The sequence below is a fragment of the Aspergillus campestris genome (assembly GCF_002847485.1).
Source record: "Aspergillus campestris IBT 28561 chromosome Unknown P168scaffold_16, whole genome shotgun sequence".
Classification (NCBI taxonomy): domain Eukaryota; kingdom Fungi; phylum Ascomycota; class Eurotiomycetes; order Eurotiales; family Aspergillaceae; genus Aspergillus; species Aspergillus campestris.
Window position 1 is genome coordinate 411,730 of NW_020194351.1, and position 15,256 is coordinate 426,985.

The following is a 15,256-nucleotide window of genomic DNA, read 5'->3' on the forward strand; positions in this document are numbered from 1 at the left end:
TTTCTTTACAATTAACCCCGTTCTTGTTGGATTGCCTTCTGGAGTTCGCATATTCAATGGCTTACCACAGAATGTAGATCATCCGGCCCGTAGCCCTAACTACCCGCATGAAGTCCTCTCGTCTTCAATGCTTGTCCGTCCTGATAGTCTCCTAGATTCTTGAAGATAACACCATAATTCATTAATCCATCGGCAATTCCGCCGATCCACGCAAGGCGCACGCAAGGAGGTCACACAGCGTGCCAGAATGTCTGATCCCAGCGCAAGGGGTTCACAACACATGTACCGGTTCCACCAGAACAAACACTGCAGCTGGCCGTATTCAATATCCGACATGTTTAAATGCAGCTGGGCCCAGGAATCACCCCGCTAGGTTCCTCCCCTTTCTTGCCATAATGGGAAAACTCCATGGCCCTGACCACCATCTCCCTCTGGCGCATGGTCTTCGACCAAGGCGCCGTCACCCACGACGTCCTCCACCACCAATACCCGGGCACCGGCACAGATGACGATCCCTATCAGGTTTCTTGGGTTCCTAATGACCCACGCAACCCGCTTGAATTCCGGACGGGACCGCGCTGGGCCATCTGCGGCCTGGCGTCCATCGCCACCCTGACCGTAGCGCTAGGGTCGTCGACCTACTCTGGCGGCACGGAGCAGATCCGCGAGGAATTCCACACCAACCAGGAGGTGACCCTGCTCGGTATCTCGATGTGGGTACTTGGGTTTGCCCTCGGGCCGATGGTGTGGGCGCCACTATCGGAGGTGTACGGACGTCGACCTATCTCTATACTCAGTGCGCTTGGTTTGACGATCTTCACGACTGGCTCGGTTGGCGCGAAGAACATCCAGACGCTCGTCATCCTGCGCTTCTTTGCGGGCAGCCTCGGATCGTCACCTATGGCTGTCTCGGGGAGTATCATTGCCGATACTTTTCCGCCTATTGTTCGGGGTATGTCTACATTCCTTATCCACTATATGGTAAAAGGCTGATCCATCAGGCCTCGGAAGCAACATCTACGCTGTCGCCGCCTTCATCGGCCCTGCTCTGGGCCCTATAATTGGCAGCTATCTCGCCTCGGCGGCCGGCTGGCGATGGGACCAAGGTCTCCTGGCCATCGCGGCGGGCATCCTCCTCTTCACCAACGTTATCTGCCTCCCTGAGACATACGCACCTGTTCTCCTCCACGCCCGCGCAGCGCGACTCTCGGCCCTAACAGGACAACACTACACCCCTCTCTCCCCCACAAACAACAATAACAATACTATATCCCTGAAAAGCAAACTCCAAACAGCCCTCGCCCGCCCCTTCTCCCTCCTCATCCACGAACCCATCGTCCTCTTTCTCTCCCTCTACTCAGCCATCATCTACGGAATCCTGTACCTCTTCTTCGCAGCCTACCCAATAGTCTTCCACTCGAACTCCCTCCCATTCCTAGCAATCCTAATAGGCAACATCATCTCCATAGCCCTCACCATCCCAACCTTCTACTCCTACCGTCGCAGATCCCTCGCCTCACCTACCCCCCTCCCCCCAGAAACCCGCCTCCCCCCCTCCTTCCCAGGCTGCATCCTCCTCCCCATCTCCCTCTTCTGGTTCGCCTTTACAGCCAACAACACCGAAAACAACCCAATGGTAACAGCAGCAGCAGGCCTCCCCTTCGGCTTCGCCATCGTCTCCGTCTACATGCCTATCCTCTCCTACCTGATAGATACCTACGGCCCGCGCTACGCCGCCTCCGCAATAGCAGTCAACGCCCTTCTGCGCTCGCTGTTCGGTGCTGTCTTTCCCCTCTTTACGCCTGTTATGTATGCGCGTTTGGGTGTTACATGGGCGTCGACTGTGCCGGCGTTTCTGGCCCTCGCGTGCGTGCCTCTGCCCTTTGTGTTTTGGACATTTGGGAAGAGGGTGAGGAGGAGGTGTCGCTTTGCGGTGGGTGGGCGTAAGTCGGGGTAGGTTTATTTATTCAGGTTTAGGGTGTTTACGTGTGTTACTGTATGTTATACTGTGTAGGTCTTGAGTGGGTACAGTTTGGAGATACTTCATTAGAACGACACATTCAATGTTAATTCCTGACCTGGACTAAACGAACTAACCAACTAGATCCATCTGTACCATTCGGTAGAAAAAGATAACCAATATTTCTCTCCGTCTGTAACATTCTGGAGAAAATCTTCGATAATCCATTCATCTGTGTCATCCTGTCAAAATAACCAATAATTCATCCATCTTTACCATTCTGTCAATAAATCAAAAAAATTGATAATCAATCCATCTGTACCAATCTGTAAAAAAAAAATCCTCCACCCATCAAAGTAGAACTTTCAGTAGCCTCAGTAGTCTCAACACAGTCGTCAGCCGAAGCCGTCTCCCTACCAACAGGCGACTTGCCATGACCAGTCGCGTCTTCGCTAGCCGTGACCTCCTTGCCATGCTTAAGAACACAGCGTTTACCGGTAGGAATGGGCGCAGGGCGGGTGTGGCGGGTGGTAGAGGGCGCCGAGCCAGGCGGCCAGGGATCGCTGTTGGAGGCGGTGCCGCGGGGGTCTCCCTCTGACACGGTGGTCATGGTGTCTGTCTCGGTGATGGAGCCCGTTGAGAGGCTGAAGGTGTTGTCAGGCTCCGTGGGGAGCGGGGTGGTGGGGAGAACACTGAAGGAGCCGCTGGTTGGCCCGCGAGAGCTGGAAGACTTGCCCGGCGTGAGGGTCGGCTTCTTTCCGGGCGTGGTAGGCACTGGGATGGTTCCGTTGGAGGTTGGCACAGGAATGGTTCCGTTTGAGGGAACGCCCACGCAGACTTCGCTTCCAGGGATCAGGTTGTCGCAGTGCCGCTCCGACGAGACATCTGGGTTCCACTCGTAGAAGGCACTCTCGGCGATGCCGGCTCGGAGGGCAATGACTCTGCACGAATCGCTGAGCCCGACGAACCACCAATTGTTGCAGTTTGGCGCCACGTTGAGCTGGTGGTGTCCTGCGGTCGGGCCTGGGTCGTAGGGTGCAGTGCGACTTGATGGGGTGTTGGCGTCTGCGACACAGTACCAGGTATCTTCCTATTTGACAGTTAGGACTTGAGTCTGGTGAAAGGGGGGAGGGGGGGAGACGAACTGGAAGACCGTTGCAGCGTCTTGCCGCGGATGGATTCCACGCGATGAACTGCTCTTCAGTGAAGGTGCCGAAGTCGAGGACGATGCCTTCGCATCTCTGGAGGCCGACAGATTGGTACCATAGTGTGCAGTTTTTGGCCGTGTCAGAGGGCAGGGGCGTAGGCGCAGTGGTCACTGTCGGAGGCATCGGGGGATATTCATCCGGATAGGCCATGACACAGTAATAGTAGTCGGGTTTGAGACCGGTGCATTCTGGTGCTGGTCCAAGAGCTGGGTTGATCTCGTGGAATCTTTTGTCGTCGACGATTCCCTCGTAGAGGTCGAGGATCTGCGAGCATGTGTCTCCCTAGTCTATGTTAGTGTACATCTGGAACTGCAACGGCGGAGGTCTTACCTGTGTAGCGTGGTAGAACTCCTGGCAGTCGGTTGCGAGGCCAGACTGGGTTGGAGAGGGCATGAATGGAGTTATTGTCATCGGTGGCCGCAACATCGGCGTGTACTTAGTCAGAGGGGGCGCCGTGTTGTTTGTAGGGTAGATGTAGGTGAATGTCTCTGTCGGCTTGACCCCAATACACACCCACCAGTCAATAAACGGGCTGTTGCAGTTACCTTTGAGCGAGGGGTTCCACTGCAATCTGTTTGTAGTATCAGTTTAGTACTCGTGAGGGTGACCAGGACTAGGAAAGGTACTCACAGCAGCTCTAAGCTCACCCATGAGCCAGCACGAACCAAGATTCTGTCACAGTTATCTCCCGGACGGACCTCGTACCAATTGTTGCAGTCTGCCGGTTGTCCGGGCTGCGTCTTCGTAGGTGGCCAGGAGGCGGTCGTTGTGGTGTTAGCCCGAGGTGGTGGCGTCCAAGTCGTTATGGGATTGATGATGGAGTAATTTCCGTTGGTCGACGGGCCACTCGTAACGGGGAGTTTGTCAGGGGGAGGAGCCCCGGTACCAGGAGGGACACTCGTGCCCGGAGGAGCGGTTGTCTCAGGAGGGGGCTTAGGTGCATCGGTTGCCTTAGGAGGAGGCTTCTCGGGAGGTGTATCGGTGGGAGGAGGGGAGGGATTTTTAGGAGGTTCATCACTGGGAGGAGAGGGATCCTTAGGGGGTTCATCGCTGGGAGGAGGCGGGACAGCAGTCGGTTCAACAGGTTTGTCACGGGGACCAACCCCCACGCAGTACGCATAGCCAAGCCAGAAGTTCGTGACACAATCATCAGAGACGGCCGCGTTCCAGCGGATGAAGTCCTCGTGTTTGAGGTTAAAGGCGGTTTCCACGGTGTAGCAGCTATCACCTTTCTTGATGGTGTACCAGTGGTTACAGTCAGAGGCAGTTCCAGAAGGGAGAGTCGAAGCACCAGGGGCTTTATCCCAGGTGGTGGTGGCATCTCTCAACACAATATGCTGGGAGGAGACCAACAAAGCAAGAAGGAGCTGAAAGAAAAGAAGGAGAAGCGCCATGATGGCAGATGGCAGGATGGTCGTGTTCAGAGAAGGTGAGGGAGGATGGGAGGAGGATGGGAAGAGGATGAGAGAAAGAACAACATCCAAAGGAGAAGAAGGGGGTATTTATAGACAGAGAGTGCGCAGTTCTGCTTAGGAATAGGTGAGAATGATAGACAGATGGTGAGTGAAGTTATTTAGTGAAGACATATGTAGTATATAGAAAGCTCCTATGAATGTTGATATCACTGCATCTTAGCTATGAACTGCGAGAGTCTAGATCATGAATAAGTGATGGCTTCATGGTCCCTTTTTCACATGATTTCTGTACTACAACGAGACCCACATTGCAATCTAGTGACGGTGAGTAGTGATATCTAAACAATGAATACATACAAGCAGCCACGTAGTGCTGTGGGGTCATGAAGATTCTGCCATGGTGAACACTGGGTTGAACAGACAGATGTCATATTTCCAGGAACTCTACTCTCCCACTATTCACTCGAAAGTATCCATCTATTAGCAGGGTATGATCTACTTGGAAACTATTCTTTGTCACTGGCATGTGTATAGATAATGTCATATGTTGGGGTACTAGTTCTATCAAGTCCCCAAAATATTGTCTAGCATCTAATGCAGTGACTACGACTATACTGAATCAGACTACTCAAGAAAGCTAATGGTGCCATGATACTTTTTGTAGCCGAAGAGTATTGTTTACAACAAATAAGAATTGACACAAGACGCGAAGTAGATTGTCTGAACTGCATACATAAACCTAGTCGATTCATGTCTCGAACGACTACCACGACACTTTGTTGCATCAAAGTCAAAGCCACGTTCTCTTCCCAGGATCTTCAGGTCAAACGATCAACTACCATTCCAGAACAACCCGAACTATCCAAGCCCAGACTATCCAAGTACAGATAGTGCGTACCTCCAAAGTTATCAACAACCCGGAGCCGAGCGTTGAAAGATTCCGTAAGCGCTTGACCGAGGATCGTTGTGCAGGATGGGCCGTGGGGTCAGGTATGGCTCCTCGTACATGGTAATTAAGCCCTGGACGTCAAAAGTGGTGGGAGCAAAGGTAGGGTCAATTCTGCGGTTTCCAAGGCTCCGAACCACGGTGTAATGCGTGTTGTCTTCAAGAGGGTTTCTCCCGTTCCCAATGTAGCTTGGGGTTGTCATAATGGACGACCAATCTACATCAAGGTCGGTGGTAACCCCACTGCCGGGTTTGATGATGTTGTCGTCCAGACAGGGCAGGACTTCGGCAGCACGGAACTTGTGTCGGCGCGCTGTGCAGCCGTCCTCGCACGCTCCGTGCTCGCCCCACATCATCTCAAAGCTGAGCTCATCTGACAACTCGTCATAACCTTGGAAATTCGGGCAGTTGAGTTCATAATTATTCCAGAGGTTGCCTCCGGCCGCCCAGAAGTGGGGGTTGTGGCTCTCGTGATACAGCCCGAACGCATGGCCGAGCTCGTGGGCGAAGTTCGCTCCCGTATCCAACATCCCCACCGACGTCTCGGTAGTCCACCGCGCAACCAGAGAGTGAAAATCCGGGTGAGGCTTCTTGCCGATGGGGGTGGACAGCTCCATGAAGGATCGGGTGATGATAAGACAGTTCAACCCGTCTCTCTGGCAGTCGCGACGGTCGATTTCCTCCACCTTGAAAGTTTCCGGAAGACCGGAGGCATACCAGAGGTCCATTGCCGTTTGAACCCAGGTTGACAGAGTTTCCCTGGAGGCTGGGTCCGAGAAGGAGTACTTGATGGTTCTGCGATCCCAGCGCATGTTCTTCTCGGTATGCTCCATACCAACCCATTTGGCGTTCGGGAATCTCGCAGTCTCCCAAGCAGCGCTGCCAGCATTGGCAACACAAGAGAGTGACAGAGTGAAGAGCAAAAGCAAGACAATCTTCCAGAGCATCTGGAAAGTCATCTTGTTTGAATTGGAAGTAAATATGCTTCGATGTTGCGATGTAAGAAGAAGTAGATGGTTGAGGTAGACGGATCGGACACGTTGAGGAATAGACCAACTATGTGGCAGTGGGAAGTCCTTTATATAGGGCGATCTGGCCGGTCCAAGCCACCTACAGACCAGATGCAACGAGCCATAGTATGTTGATGTCATGGCATGTTTTGAGTCACTGGCTGGATCCCATCGCCATCCATTCCCTGATCTTCAGGAACAGAACCAGTCATATAAACATATCTTCAGGACTGATTGCATGACCAACCTGCATACTAGGATAAAAGACATGGTAGCCTAACCTATACAACCAATCACTTGTGTTATCTCTAGGTATGGATGCATCAAAGCCACTGCAGACTTGCAGTGGGAAGAGGACAGGTAGATATGACATATAGTAGTATCTCCCCCTCTGTATCTAGATATTCCATGGGATCTCTTGGCACTGCTGGTCCTGTACATGACTGTGCCAATAATATAGTACTGTCTAGCAGCATACCTGAAATTGATATATATAGTACCACTTGATATGGCTCTTATAACTGCTGTGACTCTACTAGTTCAATTTGGTAGAATAATACTACTAGAACAAATGTTAATATCGAAAGACACGAGTCTGTGAACACACCTAGTGCAGCCTGTCACTGGCAAAGTGATAGAACTAATCTAAACTCTAGTCTATCAAACCAGCCACTTTGGCTCATGTGTTGGTACTTGGTATGTATGATTTAGTGATAAGCTTCATACAGTGAATTATATCAAGACTAACCTTCTCAAACCACTGGGTATAAATATCTCTTTTCTGCCCACTCGTCCATCTCTTGTCTCTCACCATCCACAACCCACTATCTTTAACTTCGTGTCTTATTGACAACTGCTCTTTTACATATTGGTCACAAAGTTTCAACAAGTCTCACCATCATGGCCAAGTCACACCTTGTGGCTATAGCCTACACCATCATCTTTCTGCTCTTCCAGGCAGTTGTTGGATTGGAGGGCTCTAACCTCACCTTCCACCTCCTGGCAGGGGATCCTGACTACGGCTGCACCGCCGACAAGCCATGCAAGGTCGGATGCTGTGGCTCCGTGTGATTTCCCTCTATTTCTCATACCACTACCCCTAACTAACATACCACAGGGATAAAACCACTGGCAAAGGGGTCTGTGGCCTTGGACCTGATTTCTGTGGCAAAGGCTGCATCTCGAACTGTGACCGCAAAAGCGAATGTGATCCCGGATGGGGCACAGATTGGTCTGATTCTGCGAAATGTCCTTTGAATGTCTGTTGCAGCAAGTTTGGCTTCTGCGGTACCACGGCCGACTTCTGCGGAAGCGCTACAGTGACGTCTCCCGAGTGCCCTGGCGGATCAAGCGCAATGGCCAAGACCATTGGATACTACGAGGCGTGGAACCTGGAGCGACCTTGTGGAAGTAAGTTTCCAGTACCCCTTCCACGTCGTGATCGTCAAGCTGACATGAACAGCTATGACGCCCATGAACATTCCACTGGGCTACTACACCCACATCAACTTCGCATTTGCCCTCATCAATCCGAAGACTTTCCACATTGCCCCCATGACGGAGCAAACCGATACTATGTACAAGTCGGTCACCCAACTGAAGACCCGCCAGCGCGATCTCAAGGTATGGATTGCTATCGGGGGCTGGGCAATGAACGACCCAGGTCCGACGCGGACTACCTTCTCGGACCTGGCTGCGTCCATTGAACACCAAGATATCTTCTTCGAGTCTCTGGTTACTTTCCTCGTCAATAACAATTTTGACGGCGTGGATCTTGACTGGGAGTACCCGGTGGCTGATGACCGCGGGGGAAAGCCAGAGGACTACAAGAACATGGTCACGCTGATGAAGAGGCTCAGGGAGAGACTGAACCAGACCGGTCGTCACTATGGTATTTCGATTACCTTGGTATGGATCTTCCTTTTCCTATACGCCTACTTCTGCCATAGACTAACACTGCCCAGCCGGCTAGCTACTGGTACCTTCGGGGTTTCGACCTGACCAACATCGAGCCGCATATAGACTGGTTCAACGTCATGACCTACGACATCCGTGAGTTCTGCACTACCCGCTCTATTGCTGATAGCTAACACGGCGCTAGACGGACTGTGGGACAGAAATGTGACATCCATTGGCTCCTACGCCCTAGCCCACACCAACTTGACCGAAATCAACATGGGCTTAGAGCTCCTCTGGCGCAATAACGTCAATCCGGCCCGCGTCGTCATGGGTCTCGGTTTCTACGGCCGGTCATACACCATGGCCGATTCAGGCTGCATGGCATCCGGATGTCCGTTCAAGGACCCAGCTCGTCCAGGTCGCTGCACTGGCCAAGAGGGTATTCTTGCCGGGTACGAAATCAACGACATCATCAAGAAAGGCGGCAAGGTGACGTACGACAAGGAAGCTGCGGTGAAGATAGTGACCTGGGACAACGACCAGTGGGTGAGCTGGGACGACGCCGAGTCACTCAAGGTAAAGTTGGACTTTGCCAATAAGCGCTGTCTTGGCGGGACCATGGTTTGGGCGGTTGACCTGGACGATGGTACTTTGATTGGTTCTCTGGGAGAGGCGATGGGGAAGAAAAAGCAGGATGTTCCGGATGATCTTCCTTCTTATCCCTCGCAGGGAGATCTTGGTACTAGTATTGACAAGCCTGCGTGAAGTTGCTCGGGGGATTAACAATTTTCAGCCTCGTACTTGCGATGGTATTTCATTTCGATAGCTATCAGTTTTGATATGTACCAGTTTCAGTACGTATGAGTTTTGCTAGATATCAGTTGTTGCCCTATCAGGTGTCGCTTAATCGAATGAATTTCATATTCTACTGCCTGCTGCTTCAATATCCCAACCACGTTGAATAAACGAGTATAGTCTCTCATAAATATACCCTTCCATCACCCTGTAGTCAGAAGACACGTCGAGATAGTTCTTATACTATACCATGTTTTGCAGTATAAGGTTACAAGTTTACCCACGAAGCCCAAAAGGGTCATGATGTTAATTGTAGTCGAGCGGTGATTTTTGTCCACCAATTTATAGTCATTTCGACTGACAGGAAATAGGATGCGGAAATGGATTATCACTCGGCTACAAGAGATATCATGACCCTTTTGCGCCCTATGGGTATTCAACTATATAGATCATATCATATTGCAATAGAGGATTACTAAAACACTCTGTCCTACTTGAAAAGTGGCCTTCTGTGGCTACACGCTGTACATCAATAACTTATAGATAGTCACTTGCTTTTATCATATGGTAGATCTCTGGGGACACTACATCCGCTAGGATGGCCAAGAGAAGGAGGTGGTAGTTCCATTAGATCTGAGTAAATACTACTGCTCCCATTTCACTGTGGATTGCAAATACAAGACATGTGGCCTTTCTATTTCCCTTGGCTTTAGGACGGGGGTAAAGATGGGAGGTGGATGATTCACTCTATTCTTCAAGGAAGGGAAAATGTTTGATATCAAGGGCATAGACAATAATTGATAATTGGATAGTCCTTGTTGCAAGTGATAACATGTTATCACTAACAACTTGAAAGAATTAATATGCACATGTCACTGAGAATCAATCCCTATGTAGAAACATTTCATTCAACTATAGATTACTATTACTGATCACTGAAGTTTATATTCATCAAGTTAGTATTCCTTTACTCATGATATGACTGTCTATATCACAGAAGTAACATATATTTTGACCAATAGCTACTTCTACGAGAGTTACTAGAATTGGATTCTCTTGTCTATATAAACCCCTTCTTCCCCCCAGATATCCAGCATTTATCCCTCAGCTCCCCATCCTTCTATCCTCCTACCAAGCACCTACCTACCTCTTGCCAGCATGGCGCCTCTCACTCTTTTCATTCTACTCTTTGCCTTCTTGGTGAACCCTCTCTTGGGCTTTGCCATAAATGAAACCAAGCTCATTCATGGAGACACTGTCTCAAGCTTGATCCAAACCAGGGACCAAAGAGTCACCGATCTCGACTGCGTCAAGAAATGGGCTGCTGTTGGCGATAGTTACACCGCGGGCATTGGAGCCGGAAGCTTGTACCGTGGCGAACGCGAGGATCATGCATGTTCTCGTTATGATCAGTCGTACCCCGTCATTCTTAACCGCATGATTGGCCCTGGAGTTAAGTCATTCTCGTTCAAGGCATGCTCTGGTGCGCGCACCGCCGACATCAAAGAGCAGATCCGCAACCTCGATAAGAACATGGACCTGGTTGTCTTGACTGCCGGTGGAAATGACCTGTGTCTGTCCAGTATCATTTCGCGCTGCATCTTGCTCCCACTGACTCAGGGCCGATGCCACGAGATTATCTCCAAGGCGCGCGACAGCATCACCCGAGTCCTCGTGCCCAACGTCCAAGAGCTCCTCCAGGAACTAGAGCCCAAGATGAATACAGATGGAGTTGTCATTTTCGTGCTATACGCTCAGTTCTTCAGCGTAGAGAACGAGGATTGCGCTAAATACCACGACTGGACGTTTGGCGGGTTGAGGAGGGAAGGCTTCAAACTATCCACCGGCCGCCGCAGGGAGTTCAACGACCTCGTCGTCGACGTGAACAACGCACTGACAAATCTGGCGGAACAGTTCAGACAGGAAGATCACGGCTTCTATTTCCGCACCGCTAACTGGGACAAATTCGTGGGTGACTATAAAGGACGCTTCTGCGAGCCGGGCAGCTCAGGCGTATACCCCGACCCCGCCCAGCCCAACCTGCAGTTCTTCAAACACTTCACCAAGAGAGATCTCGAAAAAGACATCGCATCCAAGAGGGATCTCGAGAACATAATCGACGAGCCTCCACTGGCACGCAACGCGACCATGTCCGTCCCAGGGAATAGCCTGGGACTCCGCGACAACATCAAGCCCGACTGCCCCGGCGACGACGGTATCAATTTCGGTTTTGGCCTCCCCGATCGATTCGGCAAATACTTCCACCCCAACGAGAAAGGTCACATCACGATCGCCTCCTACGTCCTCGAAGCCATCTATGCGGCGCGCTCCGCCGTGCTAGGCCTTCCCCAGCCCATCTGCCACATCGTGGATAACTTCCAGTGCACTGTCCCCAACGAACGGGCGGACCTCGACGCCAGCAGACGATACGCCGACAGACAAATCCTCCACGACAATGCTTTATCGTTCTGCACTGGAATCACCCCGTCCGGCATTGACTGGACGGAGCAGAGGACCTTTGAAAGGGGCACCCCCGAGGAGCACACCTTTCTCATCACGACCCGCAACGGCGCCGAACACTACGACCAAGAAGATTGCCTTGAATCTTTCGCCAAGATCGTGGACAGCTGCAAGTCCTACGACGATACCTGGAAGTATGGTGGCTACCATGAGGAAAACAACCACCGCTACCAGATCAGCATCACCAATAGTGGCCACCGGCGCCTGCCCCATGGTCCCGTCAAGACCACCTGTGAGGCGAAGAGACATGGTAAGTGGACCCACTACAAGCTCAAAGGGTACGGCGGTGCTACAGCCGGCAACGCCAACAGGGCACTTTTCCCGTCCATCAAACTCTGCGTCACCCCCGGTGACGTCCGGAAGACGCAATATAAGCAGAATGTGAGGGACTGGAATTTTTACTACCCCTACGACGAAGGCCACGAGGAGGATCCCGTTCCTGAGGGTTACGAATGGCAGCTCAACTTCCGGTCTCCCGCTGGCTATCTCGAACGATGCTTCAAGAGCAACAGGGTGCAAAAACTTGTTGGCTTGATATGTATTTTCTCTGTTGCTTTGTTTACGATTCGCTAATTTGGCTGCCTCTTAGGAACTTACTGGTTGTAAAGGTGAGAAGAACGCTTGAGTGTAGCTGTTTCTTCTATTTTGCCTTTCAGCCTGTCTCTTTGGAACTTTCTGGTTGTAGGGGTAAGGAGGACTCTTGAGTAGCTGTTCTATTATTTCACCTTCGTTCCAACTTTTGTCCAACTTGGCTTTGTTTCGGATTGTGCACATCATTTGGATAGTCTATGTTTGAGACCGTCTAGTTTGGACACCTTATTCTGAATAACATCATTTGCCTTGCATCTCATCCATCTCGTAGTCTAACCAGTAGAAGTAGTTCTTCAACTACATGAGGTCATCTCGACAGCGTATATCTCATCCCCTCGCTCTATGTAGTTTCTAGATTGAACATCCTTCGAGCCTGTTCCATTTCCTCAAGGCTTCCCTCTTTTTAGCCTCTCATATAACTATCTTTCCATATACCAAGGAACTCTGCTGTCTTGGTTGATTTGGGGTACAGCTCGAAGAAAGTAGTCGTACAACCATACCAATCGTAACACTTTGCAAAAGACAGAAGCCACGTGTACAAAACAATTAAGACACCTAACAAGAAGGACTATCTAGTCACATAATCGACTACAAGAAACCCTTTTGTTATGGCTGCCTTCTGAAAGAATGACAAGTGGAGGCTTGGAGGTTTGGCTGTCCAGGCAGCTACCCCTCCATCTGAAAACTCATCCTCGGCACAAAGCAGCCAGACCTGGTGATGATCAATCTTACATTGATGATGATATTAACAATGACAGTGCTCCTGTGACCTAGGATAAGTACCAGGTAGACATGAATCTGGTTGCTAGTAGCACGTCATGCAGAGCTCACTTTAACTAGTATATACTTAATAACCCTGTCACACATTCTCTTCACTGTATATCATGGTATATTCATAAGCAGAGTGTATGTAGACCACCCTAGCTACTCCGTAGATAGATGATAATTAGTAGTTTGAATATATCATGTTGTTGCACAGCTATATTAGTAATATAATGACACTCTACAGGTCTAGACTTGACAAACCAGGAAAAAGTGGAATAGTAAATAATTATGCCTCAATATTCATACGTGTCTTACTGGGATTGGATATAGGTGGGTATACAATAGATAGTTTACCTTGTCATAACCTTTGATACATATAACAGTAGATTATCACTAAGAGAAATTGGACTGTTAATGATAAACTAACCTATCAAGTACTAATATCAACAGTGTATAACTGATATCTAGAAGTAGATAATTCATGATATCTAACAAGGTATCACATAAGACATATCCATTTTACCTGTATAATTTAGAAAGTGATAGAGACCTTTCATCTACATGTTCAGTTCACATAGTATCACGCATATTGATTTTTCTCTATCCTATTATCTGACAGCTATCTAGTGAGTGGTAACTCATCCTCTATAGATATAGGTCTATATACTTCCCTCATCACCAATAACCCAATATCGAATGATAATAGGTAGATCCAATCTATCACAGATTATCATAATCGGTACCCATCGCCACCTCCCGCGCAGCCTCCAAATCACCAGAAACACTCTTCAGCTTCCCCTCAATCCGGCCCACGCAATCAGGTCCCAGAGGCAACCTAAGAATCCTGCCCTTCAGATCCCCCGCCACCCCCTCCCCAGTGACAGCCCCAAACACCCTCGCCACACCCTTGACCGGATCCCCCTTCGGCAACCCCCTCGCCGGGTCAAACTTGCCAAGCACAGTCTCCACAATGCCTCCACGATACGGCTCAGACAGCCCGACGTCCGTCTTCCTAGCCGCATCCAGGAAGTTCGTCTTGAACGCGCCTGGCTCAACGATCAGCACACTAAGCCCAAACTGCGCGACTTCGCGCGAAAGAGTCTCCGACAGCCCTTCCAGCGCAAACTTGCTCGCTGCGTAGAGTCCGCATGTGGGCAGTGCGTCTTGTCCTGCCACGCTCGACACGTTGACGATTGTACCTGTGCCCCGGGCGCGCATAGATGGCAGCGCCGCCTGGATGAGCCGCAGGGGGCCGAAGAAGTTGGTTTCGAATTGAGAGACAGCTTCCTCAGGACTGTATGTGTTTTCATTAGACATGTGGTGAAGATGGTGGTAGTATGCCACTCACGTTATGTCTTCTACTGCCCCTAGCACGGAGAACCCTGCATTGTTGACCAGCACATCGATGTGTCCATAGATGCTCTCTGCGTGGTGGACTGTCTCGCGAATAGTTTCCCCCTTCGTCACGTCCAGCTCGATGACCTTCCCGCCTTTAGCCTCGATGTCTTGGACGGTTTGTGCGGACTTTGTGACGTTTCGTGCTGTGGCGATGACCTGGTGACCTGCTGCTAGGGCATGCAGGGCGAGATAGTATCCGAAACCAGATGAGCCGCCTGTTATGAACCATACGAGGGGTGCCATTTTGCTGGAACCTATTGTTATGGGGTTGTGATATGGGTGCGACTCCATCTTTTGTATATATAAGCTAACCGGAGGTAAGAAGGAGATAGTAACATAGCACGGCGTTAATATCGGGGTTACTGCTATCTCCCGCTGACGAAGATCTTGCTAGGGCTTATAGTGTATATATTGGGTCAGTGGTCTTGATATAGACTAGAGTTGTTGCGCTTATTGTGTTTCTCTCAATTATCTACTCGGAATGTTTGGGATAATCCGGTCTCTTTCAACTAATATGTATAGGGCAAGGCGCTAGGGAATGTTTTTTTTTTTTTTTTTTTTCGAAGGGCGCTAGCATCCAGAGTCAACTCACGGGATAGAGCTTCAGCTTGCAGATTGAAAATTCCAGATAAACATCCAGAAAGAATTTCCACATCGTGAGCTCCCCACAAGACTATGAGACGGTCCGTCCGCGAATCCCAAAGATTTCTCGAGATTACGGACGGGAGTATACAAACCCGAGTATACGA

At 50.2% G+C, this 15,256-nt stretch overlaps 6 protein-coding genes across 6 annotated transcripts; 3 read left to right on the top strand and 3 right to left on the bottom strand.

Moving 5' to 3' along the window:
- Nucleotides 1–408: 408 nt before the first annotated feature.
- Nucleotides 409–1,957, top strand: P168DRAFT_300279 (MFS transporter; the record flags this gene model as incomplete). Its single annotated transcript, XM_024838410.1, has 2 exons — nucleotides 409–952; nucleotides 1,002–1,957. The coding sequence occupies 2 exons, from the start codon at nucleotides 409–411 to the stop codon at nucleotides 1,955–1,957; spliced, it is 1,500 nt and encodes a 499-aa protein (XP_024688743.1).
- A 310-nt stretch (nucleotides 1,958–2,267) lies between these two features.
- Nucleotides 2,268–4,723, bottom strand: P168DRAFT_307774 (uncharacterized protein; the record flags this gene model as incomplete). Its single annotated transcript, XM_024839137.1, has 4 exons — nucleotides 3,799–4,723; nucleotides 3,499–3,739; nucleotides 3,106–3,450; nucleotides 2,268–3,050 (listed from the first exon to the last, which is right to left on the bottom strand). The coding sequence occupies exons 1-4, from the start codon at nucleotides 4,560–4,562 to the stop codon at nucleotides 2,268–2,270; spliced, it is 2,133 nt and encodes a 710-aa protein (XP_024688744.1). The 5' UTR covers nucleotides 4,563–4,723.
- A 769-nt stretch (nucleotides 4,724–5,492) lies between these two features.
- Nucleotides 5,493–6,488, bottom strand: P168DRAFT_322602 (uncharacterized protein; the record flags this gene model as incomplete). The annotated part of the gene is made up of 1 exon (XM_024840591.1): nucleotides 5,493–6,488. One exon carries the CDS (start codon nucleotides 6,486–6,488, stop codon nucleotides 5,493–5,495), a length of 996 nt encoding a protein of 331 aa, XP_024688745.1.
- Nucleotides 6,489–7,439: 951 nt separating this feature from the next.
- P168DRAFT_300280 (chitinase) lies at nucleotides 7,440–9,203 on the top strand (the record flags this gene model as incomplete). Its single annotated transcript, XM_024838411.1, has 5 exons — nucleotides 7,440–7,606; nucleotides 7,657–7,949; nucleotides 8,002–8,447; nucleotides 8,504–8,591; nucleotides 8,641–9,203. 5 exons carry the CDS (start codon nucleotides 7,440–7,442, stop codon nucleotides 9,201–9,203), a joined length of 1,557 nt encoding a protein of 518 aa, XP_024688746.1.
- A 1,188-nt stretch (nucleotides 9,204–10,391) lies between these two features.
- P168DRAFT_330673 (SGNH hydrolase) lies at nucleotides 10,392–12,564 on the top strand (the record flags this gene model as incomplete). Its single annotated transcript, XM_024841612.1, has 1 exon — nucleotides 10,392–12,564. One exon carries the CDS (start codon nucleotides 10,392–10,394, stop codon nucleotides 12,324–12,326), a length of 1,935 nt encoding a protein of 644 aa, XP_024688747.1. The 3' UTR covers nucleotides 12,327–12,564.
- A 1,274-nt stretch (nucleotides 12,565–13,838) lies between these two features.
- On the bottom strand, nucleotides 13,839–14,750 carry P168DRAFT_260763 (SDR family oxidoreductase; the record flags this gene model as incomplete). The annotated part of the gene is made up of 2 exons (XM_024834676.1): nucleotides 13,839–14,403; nucleotides 14,458–14,750. Coding segments are annotated over 2 exons (858 nt in total), but the record flags the coding sequence as incomplete, so codon positions are not given.
- Nucleotides 14,751–15,256: the final 506 nt, after the last annotated feature.